The sequence below is a fragment of the Schistocerca nitens genome, chromosome 5, assembly GCF_023898315.1.
Source record: "Schistocerca nitens isolate TAMUIC-IGC-003100 chromosome 5, iqSchNite1.1, whole genome shotgun sequence".
NCBI classification, from domain to species: domain Eukaryota; kingdom Metazoa; phylum Arthropoda; class Insecta; order Orthoptera; family Acrididae; genus Schistocerca; species Schistocerca nitens.
Genome location: NC_064618.1, coordinates 880,988,580 through 881,013,044, shown reverse-complemented (window position 1 = coordinate 881,013,044; position 24,465 = coordinate 880,988,580). Strand labels below are relative to the sequence as shown.

Here is a 24,465-nt window from a genome sequence, read left to right as displayed (position 1 = left end):
TCCGGAACCGTGACACTGCTACGGTCGCAGGTTCGAATCCTGCCTCGGGCATGGATGTGTGTAATGTCCTTAGGTTAGTTAGGTTTAAGTAGTTCTAAGTTCTAGGACTCTGATGACCTCAGATGTTAAGTCCAATAGTGCTCAGAGCCATTTGAACCATTTTTTTTAAAATAGTGCAAACTGGAAAGTATACAGTTAAGTTCTTTCACTTTCCGCTAAATAATTCCGCATATTGACCCTCACTGTTTTACGTATGGGGGTCAGAACAGGAAGATGAATCACTCACACTGACAACATACGTGTTGTGGCCTTACACACAGTGTCTTTCACAATTCCTATTACAGGCTTCTAGGAGTTCTAGAGGGCACTTAGTACACAAAATAACGACAGTGAAAACTTATCCGTCCGCAACTCGTGGTCGTGCGGTAGCGTTCTCGCTTCCCGTGCCCGGGTTCCCGAGTTCGATTCCCGGCAGGGTCAGGGATTTTCTCTGCCTCGTGATGACTGGGTGTTGTGTGATGTCCTTAGGTTAGTTAGGTTTAGGTAGTTCTAAGTTCTAGGGGACTGATGACCATAGATGTTAAGTCCCATAGTGCTCAGAGCCATTTGAACCATTTGAACCAAATCTTATCCGGAAATGTACCCTGTGGAGGTTTGATGACAGTCCAAATCTGCCCCTTCACAGTACGGACACTATGGGGACAGCGAGCTGGGACCCGCGTGATCCATGTGGTGATGCTGTACAGCGTGCTTGTCTGCTTTCACACACAAATGATCTACGGATTCTGGTTTTCGTCCGTGGAGCGCCACGGCCAACGCTCCAGGGTGCTAACGGACCGGTTTCTCGCAGCCATTGTTACAGCTGGACGAAAATGGTACGTGATGGACTGAGGTGATTCGAAAAATGTTCACGATGTATGTCTTGTGCTGCTATACCATTCCTATCCTAATGTGAAGCGGAAACTTTGAAACAGATCTGACCTTCAAACATATTTCATATCCAAAAGGTGCATTTCAGGAGGTGACTTCCGTTTCGAAACGTTATCTACCAAGTGCCCTTTAGAACGTCTAGAAGCCTGTAATAAGTATTGTCAAACATCATGTATACAGTTAGAATGAAAAGTTTGGACTCGTGCTGTGTTTTATAATCAAAAAAGAACGGATTTATCAAAATAGTCCCTTTTCACATCAATGAACTTTATAAAATGGCTCTAAGCACTATGGGACTTAACATCTGAGGTCATCAGTCCGCTAGAACTTAGAACTACTTAAACCTAACTAACGTAAGGACATCACACACATCCATGCCTGAGGCAGCATTCGAACCTGCGACCGTAGCAGTCGCGCAGTTCCGGACTGAAGCGCCTAGTACCGCTCGGCCACAGCGGCAGGCCCCCAGACTTCGTTTCCTTCCTTCCGTAGCTACTTCCTTCCGTTTGCTGATCTGCTTCTCTCCGAAAATCCTCCACTTTGTGTTGCTTTTCTAAAATGTGGCTATTATTTGTTTACGTCCATTCTAATTCCAGAGTTTATCGTGTCTTTGTCACTTTCAGTGAAGCATGTGCGTTTAGATTTGTAGTTGCTTACACCCAAACTTCTGGATGACAGACGCTCAAATCGGTACCAAATGTTGTGTGTCGATAGAGTATCAACCATAACCCAGATTTAGTTCGTGCGGTGTCCTGTCGGCTGGCCTCTGTGACCGAACGGCTCTGGTCGCTTCAGTCTGGAACTGCGCGACCGCTACGGTCGCAGGTTCGAATCCTGCCTCGGGCATGGATGTGTGTGATGTCATTAGGTTAGTCAGGTTTAAGTAGTTCTAAGTTCTAGCCGACTGATGACCTCAAATGTTAAGTCCCATAGTGCTCAGAGCCACTTGAAGCTTTTGTGTGTGTGTGTGTGCTGTCGTCCTGTAGAACATGAGCAAACGTTAAGTAAAAGTAACACCAAAACTACGGAGCACAGGCAAAGCGTATCTGTGGGTAATAGTTTTGTAGATCTCCCGTGGGTGAGTTGATAGAGCATAAGGTCGCCATACCCAAGGTCCCGCGTTAAAACCTCACTGACGACAATTTGTTTGAAGTGTTCACGCGTGAAACTGGGAGAACATTTTCCTGACATGTAATAGGACTTTTCGGTGTGGTAACACCAGATCCCGTCCTATGACTGAAGTTAAATGCTGTCGGGCTGGGATGGATGACGGTCCGGTCTGCCGAGCGCTTTTGGTAAGCGAGGTGCACTCGACCCTTCTGAGGCAAGTTGAGGAGCTACTTGACTGAGAAGTAGCGGCTCCGGTCTCGGAAACTGACATACGGCCGGGAGAGCGGTGTGCTGACCACATGACCCCCCGCATCTACACCTAGTGACGCATGTGGGCTGAGGATGACACGGCGGCCAGTCGGTACTGCTGCGCCTTCCTGGCATGTTCGGGAGAAAATTAGTTAGTTAATAGGAATGCCCTCTTGGCAGTCTGTCTTCGCTTAGCTAGTTGAAAGTATCAAACCTATAGCGTGCATTTGTGCAGATGAGTGTGGCGTTCTGTCGGACATGTGCGACAGAACGGACGCCATTCGTGATGATGCAGCTACTGCATTTTTAGTTTCCCAAATAAACATAAACAGTCAGAACAACAGAATAAAGAAACAATTGCATCATACGTGCGTAAGTATTAATAGTACCATATAACACTTTCGCGCTTAATATAGTGAAAAAATATCATCGTTGGGGTTTGAACCCTTGGCACGACGATCTAACGCCCGACCATCCACGGAAGCTGTAAGTATTAGTTACTTACAGTTGTGCTTTTCCAGCGCTCCATAATTTTGGTGTTACCTTCAATTTGTGTTTGCGTCCGTTCTGCTGGGTGACATCACATAGAGCGAAGTAAACCGGAGTTTTGGTTGATTCTCTATCGGCATGCAACATTTTGTACAGATCTGAGAGTCTGACACCTGGGAACTGGGTGTTAGTATGCTGAACATCTGCTCAGTTTATCTGTTATTATGCATGCGGTATGTGTGTACCTAAAATTGCAGTCGCCGTTTCCTTATTACACCAGTTAGCTTTGCCGATTATCAATAGTGCTATCTTTTTTATCTTAATTTGTAAGTTAACTTTAGATCCCAGTATTCACCTTAGAATTGTTTAGTTTTTCCAGTTATCCGTAATCTCCAAACCTTGTTAGTTTCAGTGTTTCTGCCCTGACCACTGTGTGATAATGTCCTCTTTATTATCGTTGATTAGGACTAAGATACTCTCTTTCAAATTCTAAAGGTGGCAGGGGTAAAATACAGGGAGGGAAAGGCTATTTACAATTTGTACAGAAACCAGATGGCAGTTACAAGAGTCGAGGGGCATGAAAGGGAAGCAGTGGTTGCGAAGGGAGTCAGACAGGGTGGTAGCCTATCCCCAATGTTATTCAATCTGTATATTGAGCAAGCAGTAAAGGAAACAAAAGAAAAATTCGGACTAGGTATTAAAATCCATGGAGAAGAAATAAAAACTTTGAGGTTTGCCGATGACATTGTAATTCTGTCAGCGACAGGAAAGGACTTGGAAGAGCAGTTGAAAGAAATGGACAGTGTCTTAAAAGGAGGATATAAGATGAACATCAACAAAAGCAAAACGAGGATAATGGAATGTAGTCGAATTAAGTCGGGTGATGCTGAGGGAATTAGATTAGGAAATGAGACACTTAAAGTAGTAAAGGAGTTTTGCTATTTGGGGAGCAAAATAACTGATGATGGTCGAAGTAGAGAGGATATAAAATGTAGACTGGCAATGGCAAGGAAAGCTTTTCTGAAGATGAGAAATTTGTCAACATCGAGTATAGATTTAAGTGTTAGGAAGTCGTTTCTGAAAGTATTTGTATGGAGTGTAGCCATGTATGGAAGTGAAACATGGACGATAAATAGTTTAGACAAGAAGAGAATAGTAGCTTTAGAAATGTGGTGCTACAGAAGAATGCTGAAGATTAGCTGGGTAGATCACATAACTAATGAGGAGGTATTGAATAGAATTGGGGAGAAGAGGAGTTTGTGGCACAACTTGACAAGAAGAAGGGACCAGTTGGTAGGACATGTTCTGAGGCATCAAGGGATCACAAATTTAGTGTTGGACGGCAACGTGGAGCCAGTGCAGAGTGTGATTAAGAGTGGGAGGCGCTCACCTTGACGATGTCCGTCGCGGCGTAGTAGTTCTCCGGCTGGCCGCTGACGGGCGAGTCGCGGCCCGGCTGCGGGGGTGGCGGGGGCGTGGCGCCCCCCGCGAAGCGCGCCGCCTCCTCCTGGAAGCTGCTGACGCTCGCGCTCGGGAAGTCTGCAACGAGAAGCGGCGGATGCAGCCCGCCGTCACTCATTAAGCGGCAGCGAGCGCGGATGAGCGCATTAAGACAATCAGCACATTTCTTCGCCGCCTCCACGCTTTTTATTTTGGTCCACTGGAAGGTGACCCAGCAGTTTAGGACGACACGGAAGCTGATGACCAGTACCGAAGCAAATTCACATTGCCTTCCCTCACCGCGCATTAAGCGTCATTTGTAAAAAACCAACCTCTACGGGAAAGTTGGTATCACGGTTTTGACTGGATTGTAGATCGCTTGTTATGGACACTTTCGAAAAAAACGTGGTATGCTGACGTTGTTATTTCGCTTACTTTTCTGTAACAGCAACTGTGCGGCCATTTGAAGTAAGTTCCTAATTTATAATTTCTTCATTTTGAATAACTGCTACTGCCGACTTCGAATTATTATGCGGAAACTATTTTTGTTTTAGGGTATGCCTAGAAGGAGAATAAGAGCGGGTCAGAGTGAGAGACTCAGAGCTCGACAGACGCAATTTTTGCGTAGAGAAAATAATAGCTACGTGGACATTCATCATGATAATGCACCTGTTTTATTTAACGATCATAATATTAATAGCCGGCCGGAGTGGCCGAGCGATTCTAGGCGCTACAGTCTGCAACCACGCGACTGCTACGGTCGCAGGATCGAATCCTGCCTCGGGCATGGATGTTGGTGATGGCTTTAGGTCAGTTAGGTTTAAGTAGTTCCAAGTCCTAGGGAACTGATGACCTCAGAAGTTAAGTCCCACGGTGCTCAAAGCCATTTGAACCATTTTGAGCATCGAAGATTGAAGTACCGATTTTTAAAGTTAGTTACGTAATTATATAATTCGAAAGGAACTTTGCCGTAGATGTGCACAAAAGAAAAAAAAAAAGTCGTTTATATACATAGGAATCATTAGCGAGGTAGACACCCACATGAGAAAAGTTTTCTTTTGTCTCTGACATCGCTACCAACTTCTGCCACGCGTAATGATCGGTGCTATGGTAGAAATAACATAGGGGAGTAACAACGTTTCCTGCGGTTGCATTCTAGGGACGTTCATGTTTAAACGTCGCAGATAGTTCATTTGCAGTAACATACGCATACCGGGCAGCTACAATGCCGCAACTGCTACGTCGTTGATGTTGTCAATAGTGGAAAACGTTCACTTACTTTGGTCTGAGATTAAAGGGAACTAGCTCTGTGTTCGTTTGCCGAGATCACACAAAATGTACAGTGTTCTTAGCTTTGAGTGTCTTCATATTCAGTAGCTACACTGTCCCTTATTATAAGGAAACTACATTTATTCTAGGCTGTGCCTCAAAGAACAACATTAACATTCGAACTGAAAGACGAAGAGCTAGAGAGACACAATATTTGTGTAGAGAAAGTGATAGGAATAATGCAGATTTTGATAACGATAATTCTATTGCCGTTCTGGAAGATACATTTCAATTCAATTTCAATTCATTTTGACAACTCTAACTGCAGTTTTATGAATTTACATTGCAGATTTTGTAATGCAAATCATTTCGCGTCCGAGGAGACTTTATGCAATACAACGGCATTCACATTGGGTTGTCATAAGACAAAAGTTAATTTGCCGCTATTAACAGAAGATGCAGTGTATCAGTGACTCCTTTCAAATGGTCGAACAGTTAAAGAGAAATCAATGAATTATTTCAAGAATACACGTAGGTACAAAGCAGCAGTCGTGACGGATCAGTTCTGTGGCTAAAATTTCTGACGCTTTAAGATACGTGACATTTGTTTTCACAGATCATGTCCACTGATGCAACTGGTCGAATTTCGACCACGGTCGATAACAGTTATTATTATAAGCCACCGAAGACCATGGATCCTTTATGTAAAAATAGTCTGAAAATATCGATGAAAAATATCCGAAATTGTGCATGTGCAGTTCAGGATGACCCCGTAGTAGATCCGACGTTCCCAGCACAATATTCCGGAAGCCTACAGTTCGTGTCCTGGTTTCATCAGTATACGAGTGGCGATTTCAAAACACTTTGTCCAGCCCCAAACAACTGGTCATCAGTACACAGGCTGATTACACAACTCACGAAGAAAATACGGAAAGAGCTGGAGGAACTAAATAGAAACTCTTTGAAGATATCTAACATTCTCATCATGCTGTGACACAGGATAAACTACAAGGATTAATATTTCGAACAGACACAGCTCCTCTGTTAGAAATAAAACCATACATGTTTCACTGCTACTGGAAATTGAACCCCTAAGGAGGTGAAATAGGGTATGAAATCTTTTATTAATAAATTTCATTACATGAAAAAAAATTTAAGGCTAAATATATGAAAACTAGTATTTCACTTGTCGGTTAGCTGTAAAGGAAAATGTCGTAGGAGATGAAAGTTCTTAAAGAAATATCACCATAAGAACCCAAAGGCGTGATTAACAAAACCTTGGATTCCAGCCACTGGAATCGCTTTTTGGTCAGAAGTAAATTCGGAAAAGACATAATTCGATGGCCTTATTTCGTGCGAAAAGTCTAGCAGATGTCGCCGTTTGTGAACAAAATAAAAAATCGATTAAGGGTAACCAATAACATCTGTGCAGACCATACAATCTACGAGAGTGAAGCAGCCGGCGCTAAGGTAGTACAAAAGTATACTGCGAATGGTAAAAGCCGTAGCACATTTTCCTGATATGAGACAACATTGTAACCCTGTTTACTGAGAAATCTGTAATGCATTGTATTTACACGTATATCTCGGGAACAAGAACAGAAAAACGTTTCCTGAGGATGACGTGATGTAGGGTGTGGCAAGAGCGTATCGCACGAGACGTACTTAGAGACGTGTGATCCACTCACTTACGTCGATATAGCACACCGTCATTTCCATTGGTTTACTGCTGCCTTCTACTGCTTAATATTGTGCATACTCGTTTTCCACATTTTCATTTCTGTTTAGTTGGTTCAAATGGCTCTGAGCACTATGGGACTTAACATCTGAGGTCATCAGTCCCCTAGAACTTAGAACTACTTAAACCTAACTAACCTAAGGACATCACACACATCCATGCCCGAGATAGGATTCAAACCTGCGGCCGTAGCGGTCGCGCGGTTCCAGACTGAAGCTCCTAGAACCACTCAGTCACACCGGCCGGATTTCTGTTTAGTGGTTAGCTCCAAGTGTACGATTTGAAAACTTCTTACTTGTTGGAAAAGATACTTTTCTAGAAAAGTCTATCTCCAGATGTGCCAGATGTTTATGCCCTCTTTGCGTCGGCTCACGCACGCATGACCTTCACTAGATTTCCTACGGTACTGATGCTGCGTTTGTCTCTTTTGTAAAATATGGATGACTGTCAAAATTGTCTGTTTTTTCGTACTTTCTCCATTGCTTTTGTTTATTTTTTGGTGACTTTCGTGCAATGCAATTCTTCCAAACTACCAGCTACAAAGGTGAACCTTCCTATTGATATCTAACACTTACTTCAAAGGAGCCTCGACGTTTGAGTTACAATGATGATAAAGTACAATACAAAAAAGGTTTTAATATTTGCTGGTTTTTCATTAGATTCAGTCTGGTTTCTGCAGGTGTTTTAAATCAACGCTATCTGTTCACAGCGTACTTGTGGGAGTTGTAAATATCGTTTCCAATTTACATTTCTGAAAGTTTTTTATGCTACAAATTCCACGATCATGCAGTAGTTATTCTGCCTACCTAATTTAATGTCAGAATTGTTTCTCAGGCGCTTTACACGTTTTTCAAGATAATCAAACCTTCTCTCGCTATATATTGAATTTTAAGTTGTACTCCTCCTCTCATTAACAACCTGGCAGCTTCAGATGTCTTCACCGGCTCTCACACTTTTGTTCTTCCGCTTTCTCTAGAAGCGCCATGACAAATCCGAAGAGCAAAGTGATTCGGCGGCTAATTCTCCACTGAATGAGATACGCACGCACACGCACCCATGAGCACACACACACACAAACACACACACACACACACAGACACACAGAGCGTATGTGTGTGTGTGAGGGAGAGAGAGAGAGAGAGAGAGAGGGGGAGGGAATACAAGGGTCAAGCTCCGGTCGCAGGTTCGAATCCTGCCTCGGGCATGGATGTGTGTGTTGTCCTTAGGTTAGTTAGGTTTAAGTAGTTCTAAGTTCTAGGGGACTGATGACCTCAGAAGTTAAGTCCCATAGTGCTCAGAGCCATTTGAACCATTTTTGAACAAGGGTCAAAGCATACAAGTTCATATTTGCGCCAGACTGATATGAGAACAAATTATCATAATTAAGGACTGGGCATACAACAGTAATAGAAACGCTGTGTTTTGTAAAGCGAAAAAGTGAAAATTGCGAGCGAAGTTGCACGAAAACATGCATTTGTGTGTGCATTTTCACAGCGGATGAGAATTCAGATGAGAACGGATAAATTGATAGTAAGTGTAACAGTAACATATAGTCACGAAATATTTTCACGCGACAAAGTTAAGTTTATACATAAAATGATTTGCTAACCTCAAGAACCAAACTCACAGTAACGTAATTGTAATTGCAGATGGCAACCAACGAATCTACAGTAATGTGTAGAGGGTCCTACATTACCCACCAGTGCACCAGAATTGGGATAATAACAATACTCGACAACTGTTTATAGATTTCACTTAGAATAAATATCATTTAAATCATGTTTCCATTTTACAGAAATCAAAAACAGTAACAACTGTCAATGGCACAAAAATGCCCAAAATTTTTCTGCATTTATGAAGTACAGTTGTTTGCATATCAGACAGGGCTGAAATCCAGTAATTTAGTCTGGAAACATGGCTGCTGCAAGAGCAGTTAAAGGGAAGAAAGAGTGAGTTACGGTAGAACATGGGTTTGGTGGTAGGAATGAGAGAGAAGAAAGACTAATTGAGTTCCGTAATAAATTTCAGATGTTAATAGCGAATACTCAAGAGTAGGAGGTATGCTTGGAAAAGGCAACGAGATAAGAGCGAGATTTCAGTTAGATAACATCGTGGTCAGACAGAGCTCCCGAAATCAGATACCGGATTTAAAGCATACCCAGGAGCAGATTTAGACTCAGATCACCATTTCATAATGATGAAGAGCAGGCTGAAGTTAAAGATAGTAGTTAGGAAGAATAAATGCGCAAAGTAGTGGGATAACGGCAGTACTAAGACATGACGACATCCTTGATGTTCTCTGAGGCCGTAGACACGCGGGTAATGAATAGGCGTTTCAGTCGAAGCGCAGAGGGGAAAGAGGATGGATAGAAAGAGTACACTGAAGGCCTCTGCGAGAAGGAAGGCTGGTCTGATGAGGTGGAAGAAAAAACGGGAGTCGATATAGAAGAGATACAAGATCCAGTATTAGAATCGGAATTTAAAAGAGCTCTGGAAGACTTACGATCAAATTTCTAAAATCATTGGGGTAAGTTGCAACGAATTGACTATTCACGTTGGTGTTTAGAATGTGTGGGTCTGGCGATATACCATCTGTCTTTCGGAAAAATATCTTCCACAAAACTGCGAAGACTGCAAGACCTGACAAGTGCCAGAATTATCAAATGGTTCAAATGGCTCTGAGCACTATGCGACTTAACTTCTGAGGTCATCAGTCGCCTAGAACGTAGAACTAATTAAACCTAACTAACCTAAGGACATCACACACATCCATGCCCGAGGCAGGATTCGAACCTGCTACCGTAGCGGTCGCCAAGTTCCAGACTGTAGCGCCTAGAACCGCACGGCCACTCCGGCCGGCCCAGAATTATCACACAGTAAGATTAACAGCTCATGCACCTAAGTTGCTGACCTAATAGCAAGAAGAAGGGGAAAAAATGAGAATCTCGTAGATGACGACTAGTTTGACATTAGGAAAGGTGAAAAGGCCCGCGAGAGGCAATTCTGACGTTGCAGTTGATAATGGAAACAAGCCTAAAACAAATCAAGCCACGTTCATAGGATTTGTCGACAGGGAAAATGCTCTCGATAATGTAAAATGGTACAAGATGTTCGAAATTAGGGGTAAGATACAAGAGAGAGGAGCGGGAGACCGAGTGCTCGGATTAAAAAGGAAATAAGACAGGGATGTAGTCTTCCACGTCTACTCCATAATCTGCACTTCGAAGAAACAATGATGGGAATAAAAGAAAGATTCAAGATTGGAATTAAAATTGAAGGTGAAAGGATGTCAATGATAAGACACGGTGACGACATTGCTAGCCTGAGTGAAAGTGAAGAAGGATTACAGGTTGTGCTGAATGGAATGAACATCTAAGGAGTAGAGAATATGAACTGATAGTAAAGAAAAGTAATGAGAAGTTGCAGAAATGAAAAGAGCGAGAAGCTTAAGATCAGGATTGATGGACACAAAGTAGGAGTTAAGGAATTCTTCTACCTAGGCAATAAAATAACCAATGGCGGACAGAGCAAGAAAGACATCAAAAGCAGACTAGCACTGGGAAAAAAGGCATTCCTGGCCAAGAGAAGTCTACTAGTATCAAACGTAGGCCTTAATTTCAGGAAGACATTTCTGAGAACGTATCTTTGAAGCACAGAATTGTATGGCAGTGGAACATGGAGACGAAAAACCGGAACAGAAGAGAATCACAGCATTTGAGATGTGGTGCTACAGACGAATGTTGTAAATTTGGTGGTGTGATAAGGAATGAGGAGGTCATGAGCGGAAACTGAGAGGAAGGGAATATATGGAAAACACTGACAAGGGAAAGGGACGGGATTATACAAGATATGTTAAGATATCAGGGAATAACTTCGATAGTAGTAGAGGGATCTGTAGAGGGTAAAAGCTGTACAGACAGACGGAGATTGGAATACGTCCAGCAAATATACTGCAGCGCCATAGAATCTGGTATAGGCATGCGTATTCAAATACAGAGATACGTAAGCAGGCAGAATACGGCGCTGCGGTAGGCAACGCCTATGTAAGACAAGAAGTGTCTGGCGCAGTTGTTAGATGGGTTACTGCTGCCGCAAAGGCAGGTTATCAACATTTCAGTGGGTTTGTTATAGTCGGCGAACGAGCGGTGGGACACAGCCTCTCCGAAGTAGCAATGAAGTGGGGATTTTCCCGCACGACAATTTCACAAGTGTACTACGAATATCAGGAATCCGGTAAAACATCAGATCTCTGACATCGCTGCGGGCGGAAAAATATCCTGCAAAAACGGGACCAACGACGACTGAAGAGAATCGTTCGACATGACAGAAGTGCAATACTTCCGCAAATTGCTGCAGGCTGCAAAACTTGGCCATCAGCAAGTGTCAGCATGAGAACCATTCAACGAAACGTCATCGATACGGGCCTTCGGAACCGACGGCCCAAACCTGTACCACTGAACACGACAGAAAGCTTTACGCGTCGGCTGGGCCCGTCAATACCGACAAAGGACTGTCGATGGTAGGAAACATGTAGCCTGGTCGGACGAGTCTGGTTTCAAGTTGTGTCGAGCAGATGGACATGTACGGGTATGGGGACAGGCTCATGAATCCACGGACCCTGGATGTCAGCAGGGGACTACTGTAGCCGGTGGAGCCTCTGCAATGGTGTGGGACGTGTGCAGGTGGAGTGGTATGGAACGGCTGGTTCGTCTCGATACGACTCTGACAGAAGACACGTATGTAAACATGGTGTCTGATCACCTGCTTCCATTCATGCCCATTGTGGATTCGGACGAACTAGAGCCATTCCAGCAAGACAATGCGACACCCCACGCGTCCATAATTGCTACAGAGTGGCTCCAGGAACATTCTTTTGAGTTTAAAAACTTCCGCCGGCCACCAAACTCCCAAGATACGAACATTATTGAGGATATGTGGTATGGCTTGCAACGTGCTGTTCAGCAGAGATCTCCACTCTTTCGTAATCTGACGGATTTATGGACAGCCGTGCAGTATTCACAGTGTCAGTCCCCTCCAGCACTACTTTAAACATTAGCCGATTCCATTCCACGTCGTGTTGCGTCACTTCTGTGTGCTCGCTGGGACCCAACACGATATTAGGGAGGTGTACCACTTTCTTTGGCACTTCGGTGTAATTGAGGACGTAGGTTGCAAGTGATACTGTGAGATGAAGACGGTGGCACAAGACAGGAATTGATGGTGGACCGCATCAAACCAGTCAGAGAAAAAAAAAGAGGGAAAGAGCGTCCTCACCCAGATCCACAGCAGCAGGTTGATAGATGTTTACAGTTATCCTTCGTATAGTGACGGATACACGAGTAGTGGATTCTATCGTATTTCAGTTACAGTAGCTACAAGTTCGGAATGCGTGGGCAGAGGAAAGGCAAACTTAGTTAGGAGACGAGGTGGTGGTACTGACCGGCGAAGTCGTGGCTCTTGGCGGGCGCGAGCAGGCAGCCGTACTCGTGCTGTGCGGAGAGCAGCTTGTAGGGCTCGTGGTAGACGCTCGAGTTCTCGCTGTCGTCGCCGTTGCTGCCGCTGCCGCTGGCGCTGTCGTCGCCGCGGCCGCCGTACAGGCTGCAGACGGCGGCGTGGGGCGCGGGGGCGGCGGGGGCGGCGGCGGCCACCCTGGCGTGTCCGGCCACCCCCAGCACGCGCGCCAGCACCGGCGGCGTCGACAGCTGCAGGCCGCGCATCGAGACGCCGCCCCCGGGCGCCCCCCGGGGCAGCGCCGCCGCCGCGCAGCCGCCGCCCGCCGGCGAGAAGCCGCCGCACGGCTTGGCCGCCAGCAGAGCCACCTTCTGGCGGCCGCGGCGCACCACCAGCACGGCGGCGCCCGCCAGCGCCAGCAGCAGCGCCGTCGCCAGCAGGCCGCCCACCAGCCCCACGTACGCCTGCTGCGCGCCCGCCGCGCTCGTCGCTGCAAACACCTCCGTCTGTTTCACTGTGCCTACTACCAGCAACGTAACTCTATGGCAAAAAATACACGTTTTAAAAACACCTAACACAATGAAAGTGAGAATTTTTTGAAACCCCATACTTTCTCCCATTGTGAGACAGAAATGCGGTTCTATCGTGGTACAGAAGCGGGGCGTCCTGCGACATGACCCTGCGGCTCACCGACGCTTCAAACAACACAGTGTCGACACGTGTGGAAAAAAGTCGAGAGCTCAGTTCGGGTGAGGTGCAGTATGCGTTTAAGGATGTCGCGCATTGGCTCCAAACTTCACCAACGCCACCGTTGACGTGTCACACGATGGGAACGTGTTACACCCGCCTCTTAGAACATCTCACCGCTCGTCCTGGCGTCTCTGTGGTGGGTGGCAGAAGAGTGTTGACATCGCCCGATTTTCTGCTCGGTGGCAAAGGAAAACATTTCAGACACATCACAACAGCTCATAATCTACTCGAGAAACTGGAGAACGCAGAGCTCGATGGTAGCACACTGCGTCTTGTCCTCGTCCACCGCGGCGCTCAAAGTCACAGTACCAAATTACGACACATGAAAATGGGCGTAAAAGAGGCTGAGACAGGTCGTGTTGTAAACAAAAGAACCTCACAACTGTAGAGGTATTGTCAACCTCTGGTATAATGCTCGGTTGCGGATGTTTCTCCGACAGGATTGTTTGTGCTACGAGATAAGACCACACAAAGTGGCGCAGAGGGGGCCAGTGGAACCACCACTTCCATTGCGATGTTCATTTTCACATGCAGTCAGTTCCACAAGAAGGTGTCCGCCATAATTTTAAATGTAACGTCCGCAGTGGTACTGGTAGTGGTCTCGAATTTGTACTCAATGCTTATTGCACAGTGTGCCGGCCGCTGTGGCCGAGAGGTTCTAGTCGCTACAGTCCGGAACCGCGCGACAGCTACGGTCTCAGGTTCTAAACCTGCCTCGGGCATGGATGTGTGTGATGTCTTTACGTTAGTTAGCTTTAAATAGTTCAAAGTTCTAGGGGACTGATGACCTCGGAAGGTAAGTCCCATAGTGCTCAGAGCCATTTCAACTTTTTTTTTTTTTTTTTTTTTTTTTTTTGCACAGTGTACACGTAAACAGCAAGAGAGTTGAATGTTTTGTTTTGTCGGTTGCAGTTTTGGCTACTTGTTCTTATTTACACCCAATTTTAGCGCTGGAAAAATGTATAATATTTATCAAAAATGCCTTCTGAGCTACGTTAAGAAGCTATTTGTTTCGAGCGAGGTAAACTGGCTGTTTCAAGGTAATAATAATCAGAACCATCGCAGCCGTCTCTACACAGCGTGAAAACAAGACAATGGGGTGTCCACGATGAATTGGCCTGCAATATCTCCCGATGCAAATCCGAACAAAAATGTTTAGTTGTATATCAACATGAAGCTTAAAGGAAAGCCAGTATATACTTTGAAGCACCTGTCATATAACATGAGGACCATATGGAGATCGTCAAAGAGAGAATATGCATAAAATATCGTGAAAAGCATGCCAAAAAGGTGCAAGCTGTAATCGATAATGGCAGCCATTGGATTAACTATTACGTAATTGTGCAATTAGTAATAAGATGTATTTTCATGTAAATATATATTTATAACAGTCTTTCATTTCATACTGACAAAGGCGTACACTTTCTTGTGGAACTGACTGTATTTCTTGGTCGGAAACGACAGGTTAAAGTGCGATGCGCAACAGAACAACGCTCTCGACAACCTTAGACATTGTTGACACGCCTGGACTTGTGAACCCTGCTCTAGCGACATCGCGGCTCTCAGATCACGTTGAAAAATTTCTGGCTCATTTCGAGTGAAGTGCGACAGCAGTTTGTTCTGTGGTATATGGAATGTAACCGCTAGGAAGCGTTCACTACTATATATGAAGTCCGAGCATGACCCAAAGCAGTAAACGGAGTTTATTCTTTTCCAGCCCTCCTGTGGCAGAATGACAGGGGTGTGTCACATCGACATGTGCATAAATGAAACGGCAAAGGGTCCCTCGAAGAAGGCTCCCCACAGACATCCCCCCCCCCCCCCTGTTTAGCAACATCCTTCGTGCCACCCACGCACCTTTGCTGAGTATTTTAAAAATGTTCCTGCACAACAGAGGCCTGAATTCACCGATGACTACGCGCCATTGGGATAGACAACACTTTCGATACGCCTCAGATTTCACATGCGGCCAGCAGGCGGTAATACAGTGATAAAGCGACAATTATCTGAGGTTTTTTTCATCTATTATTACTCCTACACTATTTGCTAATGAAGATAAATTGATATTTGCCTCATTTAGGGTTAGAGAAGGTGGTGACTCCAGATACCTCGGCCTAACGAGCTTAGAAAAACCAACGAGTACAGCTTGGGGTTTGGAAAGGTCGAGGTTTAACCCTATGTCCATTTTGATTCCGGTTCTAACTTATGCAGGCTACATCTATCTACGACGGAAAAGCACCCAACCTTCTGAATTCCCTGTTCACCATACACCCACTGAGTGGATCACCTTTAGGGTGTAAACAGTCAAGCATACGAGCCGCTTACATACTGTAGACTTTACTGGGCTAGTGTAGGAGTAGTTGATACGAAACGTGTACAAATGCAAAAAAGAAATAATATAAAATGTGATATTTAACCCTCCTTGTAGAACTAGTACTACTGGGGTCAAATGACCCCCTAGACACATTGGGATTATATACGAGGGATATTCGGAAAGTAAGTTCCGATCGGTCAAGAAATGTAAACCACTGTGAAAATCTAATGAAGCTTGGTACACATGTGTTCGGCAGTGTCTCTAGTACCTCTGTCGGTTGCACCACTTCGCTCTTTTCAGTTCTGAGCGCATGGTGATGCGTATAAAATAGTGTCTCCCGGCAAATATGAGGTCCTGGTGAGAGATTTCACCTGATGTTAGGCAACCCACATTACAGCACTGTCATACGGTTTCTACGTCGTGACAATTCTCGGCTGCAATCTCCAGGGGCAATGAGAATGCTCCTGCAGCGTTTTCGATGGGAAGTGTTTGATCACCCGCACTACAGCCGGTAATTGGCTCCCTCTGTGTTTCGTCTCTGCTCACATTAAATACTGGCTATGAAGACTACATTTTCGCACAGACAACGAGCTATAGATGAGCGTAGAGAATTGGCGGGAAGCACAGGCGGCTGCCTTCTATGACGAGGGTATTCGAAAGCTGGTATAACGATGCGACAGATGTCGTAGCTGGAGCGGCGACTATGTCAGAAGTAGCTGGAAGGTTTAGCCAACTGTCCCAAATAAAACGTTTCTGATTTTTAATGTAGTTTTCATTACACGTCTGATCGGAACTGACTTTCTGGACAAGCCTCGTATCTTCCTTATTTTCAAAGCTGTCATTTCCAAATATACGAATTTCTCCCACTGTGTCAACTGTACTGAATGGTGTTTTCTTCAGTTCCATATTTACAACACATGAAAACTTATTGATGTTTTTTTTGCGCTGAGTACCACCGGAGTCAGTATGACCCAGTCTAAATTTATTTCTGTTTCTTGAAAGTAACATTTATAAAAAAAAATAGAATAATGACTGCTACATAGAACAGCTGTTGTGTGTGTTTTTACGTTAGTTCATTAAAATACTGCCAGTATATCCTGAGCAAATTATTTTGGGTCTTTTTCATCACAGTGGTACTCAGTGAAACAAAAAAATCTTGGTAGTAGGAAGGTTAACTAACATGCAGAGTTAACTGCAGTCCACATCTCGGTGGACCGAATCTTCTACAAGGGGGAGGAGTGTTCGCTGTAGTAAATGAAGCTCTTGTGGATCTTGCTGGCGCTGTGTATTCGCCAGCAACTCACAGGAAATTTCTGACAGGTGCGAGTCGACCACGTTCGTCTTCCAGACAGTGGAGTACCGCTACTGGGGAGTCGGTAACGGCAGCAGGCGAGGTAGCAGCAGAGGCCGGTGACGCTGCTCACCTTTGGTGACCTCCTTGCGGGCGTGCGACGTCTCGACGGCTGCAGTCTGCGAGTCCTGGCTCTCCGGCTCCTGCAGCGCGTTGTCCTGCTGGAAGAACATCTGCTCCAGCATCTGCTCCGACACGTTGCGCGGCACGGCCACTGCGGAAAAGGGGAAACAGTCTCACTCGTGTGGCACTGACTGCTGGAAACTGAGCGAGGTTTTGCTAGCAGAACTTTACATTCACTCTAATGTGCCATTAGATAAACGAGCAGAAATTATTAGACAATGGCTAACAGCGCCTGGTTGAAAGGAAGTTCGTGTATTACGAAACATTAAAGCATTATTTGTTGTAAGCTATTCATAGCAGTCACCTGTATCTTTTGTTGTTGTCGTTGCTGTTGTTGTGACCCATCAACTAGTTTCCAACTCCTGACACAGTGATGACCGACGTCCTCCTACACATTCATGGACTCCGTGTTAACCCTTAAAGTTCTTCCGTACACTGGGCCACACCTGATGGGAGGATGCTGAGTATGGGTATCAGACTTTTCAACTTAGGCTGAGGGAAACATTCAACCTCTTGTGCTACAGATTATCTGCGTACTTGGTCTTTTGGAATTTGTATTCTTTTGATGTTTCAGTGTCCGTTGGCGGTTGCCACGTCGAGGCATTCGCCTTAAAACTGGGAGAAAACCGCCAAAAATGCTAACAGAGACTGTCAGCTAGTTTCTTTAACGCTTTATGATCTGTCGCGACTTCTCAGTCATGCTTTAAAAAAGAAAGTATAAAATATTCGCTTTCGTTAGGAGTTTGTTAGGACTGTTGCGCTCCATTTATTCTTAGTTTTGTACACTGATAACATATCGCGGAATTTTATGGATGTATTATCTGTGGCTCCAGAGATAAAACACCTATAAAAGTTCTCCGATATGTTAACAACGTTTGAATCTCAGCACTTATAGAGGTCACATTATTTGATTGCATGTAGCTGGATGTGGGTCATCCTGTGCTTGGGTTTGGTTGTTTACTGTGGTAATCTGGACCTTAGATGGTTCAAATGGCTCTGAGCACTATGGGACTCAACTGCTGTGGTCATAAGTCCCCTAGAACTTAGAACTACTTAAACCTAACTAACCTAAGGACAGCACACAACACCCAGCCATCACGAGGCAGAGAAAATCCCTGACCCCGCCGGGAATCGAACCCGGGAACCCGGGCGTGGGAAGCGAGAACGCTACCGCACGACCACGAGATGCGGGCAGGACCTTAGATATTTTCTTCAGTTTCGTGGTAAATCTGTTTATGATAATAACTGTGTAGAAGCACAAAACATTGAAAACTTTCTGTATTCGTATGTCCCATGAGGTCTATAGCTTCATGTTTTACGTGACAGGCCATGGCAAGAAAACTGGAAGGTAAGAAGATAATGAAGTTAGATAATGAAGCTACTGTAGAAATTTTTCCACATCTGACGTTGATACACCAGCTCGAGAAAGTAGCGATTCTGAGACGAAAAGCGTTCTTGAAAAATTTGAGCTCATCAGTTTTGCAGGCCAAAGAAACAAAAAATGACACCATGACATATGTCATCATCAACAGAATATTTCCACGTATTTCTAGCTGAAGAAGGGAATGGTAACAAGAAATATCTCCCAATTATTTTTAGAAGAAAGAAGGGAGCCTCACTCTCAAATGAAGTCTGAATCGAAAATATTGGCCCACGGTCAGATTTCACTGCTATTCGAGGAAAATGGGAAAACTACGCTATTTACGATGTAGAATCAAGAACTCATTCAAAGTGTTCCCAATGTAAAATGTTATTACGTGTCAACGGGAGAAAAAATTGATTTTATCAAAACCAGAGCTCTTGAAGTAATGTTTGTCGACGACTGGACCATTACGACCGGACACAATTCTGAAATCACTTTTTGAAAAAAAATGAAATAAAAGATCAAAGATAGATATTCCTTCAGTTTTCTCTGTAGTAAGCCAGTTTCCAAATTACCACAATGACAAAAAAATTGATAATTGTCAACGCCTAATAACAAAAATTCAGGCCTAAGGGGTTAAATCCTTCTCTAAAGTCATTGTGCATATACGGGGTGTTCGGAAATTCGTGTTACAAATTGCTAGGACTTTTAGAGTGTAGCGAAAAAATGGTCCAAATGGCTGTGAGCACTATGGGACTTAACATCGGAGGTCATCAGTCCCCTAGAACTTAGAACTACTTAAACCTAACTAACCTAATGACATCACACAACCGTGCGACTGCTACGGTCGCAGGTTCGAATCCTGCCTCGGGCATGGATGTGTGTGATGTCCTTAGGTTAGTTAGGTTTAAGTAGTTTTAAGTTCTAGGGGGCTTATGACCACAGCAGTTGAGTCCCATAGTGCTCAGATCCATTTGAACCATTTGACATCACACACACCCATACCCGAGGCAGGATTCGAACCTGCGACTGTAGCAGCAGCGCGGCTCCGGACTGGAGCGCCTAGAACCGCACGGCCACCGCGGCGGGCGTGTGTAGCGAGTAAGTAGTATTTTGAATAGGAACCCATGTCCACAAACGTACCATTTCCACTCTACGACGGTTTCAACTCACTTGCTTAATCATCCACTTCTGCGTGAGGAACTAAATTAGGCGTGACACAGTGCAGTGATTAGGTAACAATTGGAAGGGGAACATAAGAAGACTTCCATTTATCACTTGAGCACATTTGTCTGTATTAACACCCTAGCTGGCATCAGATAACTTCTAAAAAAAATGGCTTTGAGCACTCTGGGACTTAACAAAAATGGTTCAGATGGTTCTAAGCACTATGGGACTTAACATCTGACGTCATCAGTCCCCTAGACTTAGGACTACTTAAACCTAACTAACCTAAGGACGTCACACACATCCATGCCCGAGGCAGGATTCGAACCTGCGACAGTAGCAGCAGCGCGATTCCGGACTGAGGCGCCTAGAACCGCTAGGCCACGGTACGAAATTCGGTTCCAGCTGAAACGCCGCGCCTTGAAACAGATACGTTATTAGTGACTGGGAAGAAACCGGCAAGTGGGATATATGGTAGCAGAGAACCTCTCTCACGGAGGGTGGGTACGTATCCATCGTCAAGTCGCCTCCGCAAAGTCGAAGACGACGACCGATGCTCTACACAGGGCCACATTAGCATCGATTTGATTACCGGGTGCCATGAATGCGTTGGTATGAGGGCTGTGCGAGGGACAATCCACCATCACATGCAGTATCTTCTCATGACCTCAGTTTATTGCCAGAAATAGTCATACCGCTTTAGTTATCGACTGCCAGAAACAAAGTAATCAATTCTTTCGTGTTTGCAGGCACGTGTCTGCCTTCATGTGAAAGGTGGCTACACTGAGCCACAGCGGCAGAGATCGCGCTAGAGAGCATTGTTCCGCCGCCTCCACTGGCAGTGATTATTGAGATGTCGTAGTGGGCAGTGATTATTGAGAACTCGTAGTGGGCAGTGCTTGGGGAGAGCTCGTGGTAGTCAGTGCTGAGATGTCGTAGTGAGGAGTGTTTGTTGAGATGAGCTAGTAGTCAGTGCTTGCTGAGATGTGATACTGAAAAGTTCTTGTTGAGATGTGATAGTAGCGAGTCGGTGTGGAGAGATTGTAATGTCTAGAGTGCTTTTCATCAATATAAATTAAGGTAACAAACTACTTTTCTTTTCTTTCTCATTATTTCAATGTCCTGAATAATGCGTCATTACAGGTTCAGTCAACAAAGCATCTGGCTTGTGTTCTTGTATTAGAGTGTAATTCTGGTTTTCTTGAGTAATTATGGTATTTCTATTTTCTTTAATTAATTCAGTATAAATGATATTTAAAATTTCTTGTGTTGTTGAAGAAGAACCGTGCCAGATGCGTACGTTGAGTCATACTTCCACACACAGAACAGTTACACTTGTGCTTTGGTTTCGTAGGTTTTATAGTTGCTGGGGACTTAATTAATTAATTGTGTTAATGAAAATTTCCATTTCATTCTTTGTTGTTGTTCTTTGCAGTCAGATAGCGTAATAATACTAGTCAGGGCCAACCGTTACGAGACTTCGTAACCGAACAGACAGCTACTGAATCAAAAAATTAAAATTATTTGCATTCTATTTTAATTAAGCCCCCATGCACATGGTACACTGCGAAATCCTGGCGCCGTAGCATCGCAGTACGCCGCAGGAGTAGCCAGGCAGCGGTCAAGTGAAAAGTACAGAGCAGTGAATCTACCATTTTACGTGTGTGGTGTTTTCACACAACTTCCTTTTGTCCATCCTCCGCTATTAATCATATTTGTTAAAATGAGAGAAGATATAGGAAAAAAAACTATTTTGCTTACTGCAGTCATGGACTGTGCGGCTGGTCCCGGCGGAGGTTCGAGTCCTACCTCGGGCATGGGTGTGTGTGTTTGTCCATAGGATAATTTAGGTCTTAGTGTGTAAGCTTAGGGACTGATCACCTTAGCAGTTAAGTCCCAATACATTTCACACGCATTTGAACATTTTTTATTTTTCTTACGTGATAAATCCTTTCAGTTTAAAGACGCGATCCTTAGATTTCCTAACCCTGTACATGACTTGTTTACCGTCGTAAGCTTAGCGTAATTTCTTTCATCTAAGCCCGACTGCGTTGACAGATTTATTTCTCATTGCTGCGGATCTGAGGGAGCCAAATAGTGTTTCTACGGGAACTAATTCATTTCCAGAGCACGTTATATTTTAAGATAAAGGTGATGTTAATGCTTCCTTTGGCTTCGCTGCATTATTTGCACTCCTGCATTGCCCCATCTCGCGTGCGATTTACATACAAATAATTTGTGTTTCGGAAGGGCGAGATTTACTGTAGGCGAGAACACGCGTCACACTTCCTCTGCAGACAGAGCGAGGGTGGCGGTTAAAGGATTACAGGATTGGCGCGCTGTCTGCGGCTGAGGTGAACGACTCGTGTCGGGTTGTAATTAGGTCGGGGCGGTGCTGGATCCGGAGATTTAGTGCGCGTCGCGCCTGCATAATTCCGCCGGCGGCTCATAAGGCCCTCCGGCAGATGGCGGGAGTTATAAGCAGGGACGATGCATTACTGGCAGGTGGGGGCGGCCCTTGTGCAGGGAGGCGGCCCTTGTGCAGGGCAGGAGCTGGCGGCCCTGCTGGGGGCAACACGCCGCGGGCTGAGGCGCGAACGTGTCCTCAGTCTGGCCCTAGTACCGGCCGCCTCAGACACTGTGTGGTGTCTGCACACAGTGGGCTATTTTCCTATGTCAAAAACATGGTTCGGACTGATGTTATGCGGAATGATTATAACATTAAAAGTCGCATTTACGGTCAACATCATCACAAAATACCTGTTATTTTCATGTAATCAAACCTTAAAAGATAATTAAATAATATTTGGTAACGCAATCGAAAACGCCCTATTATTGGCTGAAGCTCCAGTGACGTTATAGACTAGGAGTAAGACAAACGTATGCGTGTGTTACAGGAGTGTTAGCCGAGGTTACTGAGTTTTTAAGTACTCTTTCTGGAAATACACTACTGGCCATTAATATTGCTACACCACGAAGATCACGTGCTACAGACGCGAAATTTAATCGACAGGAAGAAGATGCTGTGATATGCAAATGATTAGCTTTTCAGAGCATTCACACAAGGTTGGCACCGCTGGCGACACCTACAACGTGCTGACATGAGGAAAGTTTCCAACCCATTTCTCAGACACAAACAACAGTTGACTGCCGTTGCCTGGTGAAGCGTTATTGTGATGCCTCGTGTAAGGAGGAGCAATGCGTACCATCACGTTTCCGACTTTGATAAAGGTCGGATTGTAGCCTATCGCGATTCCGGTTTATCGTATCGCGACATTGCTGATCGCGTTGGTCGAGATCCCATGACAGTTAGCAGAATATGGAATCGGTGGGTTCAGGAGGGTAATACGGAACGCAGTGCTGGATCCCAACGGCCTCTTATCACTAGCAGTCGAGATGACAGGCATCTCATCCGCATGGCTGTAACGGATGTGCAGCCACGTCTCGATCCCTGAGTCAAGAGATGGGGACGTTTGCAAGACAACAACCATCTGCACGAACAGTTCGACGATGTTTGCAGCAGCTTGGACTATCAGCTCGGAGACCATGGCTGCGGTTACCCTTGACGCTGCATCACAGGAGCACCTGCGATGGTGTACTCAACGACGAACCTGGGTGCACGAACGGCAAAACGTCATTTTTTCGGATGAATCCAGGTTCTGTTTACAGTATCATGATGGTCGCATCCGTGTTTGGCGACATCGTGGTGAACGCACATTGGAAGCGTGTATTCGTCATCGCCATACTGGCGTATCACCCAGCGTGATGGAATGGGGTGCCATCGGTTACACGTCTCGGTCACCTCTTGTTCGCATTAACGGCACTTTGAACAGTGGACGTTAGACTTCAGATGTGTTACGACCCGTGGCTCTACCCTTCATTCGATCCCTGCGAAACCCTACATTTCAGCAGGATAATGCACGACCGCATGTTACAGGTCCTGTACGGGGCTTTCTGGATACAGAGAATGTTCGACTACTGCCCTGGGCAGCACATTCTCCTGATCTCTCACCAGCTGAAAATAGCTGGTCAATGGTTGCAGAGCAACTGGCTCGTCACAATACGCCAGTCACTACTCTTGATGAACTGTGGTATCGTGTTGCATGGGCAGCTGTACCTGTACACGACATCCAAGCTCTGTTTGACTCAATGCCCAGGCGTATCAAGGCCGTTATTACGGCCAGAGGTGGTTGTTCTGGGTACTGATTCCTCAGGATCTATGCACCCAAACTGCGTGAAAATGTAATCACATGTCAGTTCTAGTACAATATATTTGTGCAATGAATACCCGTTTATCATCTGCACTTCTTCTTGGTGTAGCACTTTTAATGGCCAGTAGTGTAGTTCAGTTACTTCATGCCGAAAACCGCTTTTACAACTTTTAAGTAACAAGAGAAAGAAATTTGTGATCTCTGATAGTGGAATCTTACGAAAATTTATATATTTATGCCGCACTCAGAGAGGCGATATGTTCAAGGAGGGATATTGTTTTCCCTGCTCCCTGCAACATCAATAAACCCGCTCAAAACTAAGGAATAGTGGAACTTTCGCAAAAGGGTCGGTAACTTATATCTAGGCTGTCGACTATCAGTCATGAGCCACGACCCGACGCACAATACAATTATTCTTGGCAAATCTTAGTGCGGATTTCCTCTCTACAAGATACTCAGCAGAGATATGGCAAGAAGTAAGTGGTCTCTGCCGCAACGGATAACGCAGAA

General features: G+C 45.0%; 1 protein-coding gene across 1 annotated transcript in view; it reads right to left on the bottom strand.

The window, feature by feature from the left end:
• LOC126260790 (epithelial discoidin domain-containing receptor 1-like) overlaps positions 1–24,465 on the bottom strand; it is a 327,821-nt gene that overhangs the window by 56,086 nt on the left and 247,270 nt on the right. Inside the window, exons 8-10 of the mRNA XM_049958126.1 lie at positions 17,165–17,305; positions 12,666–13,166; positions 4,169–4,317 (exon numbers count right to left, since the gene is read on the bottom strand). Coding sequence (XP_049814083.1) covers positions 4,169–4,317; positions 12,666–13,166; positions 17,165–17,305 — 791 coding nt within the window. The remainder of the gene's footprint in view (positions 1–4,168; positions 4,318–12,665; positions 13,167–17,164; positions 17,306–24,465) is intronic.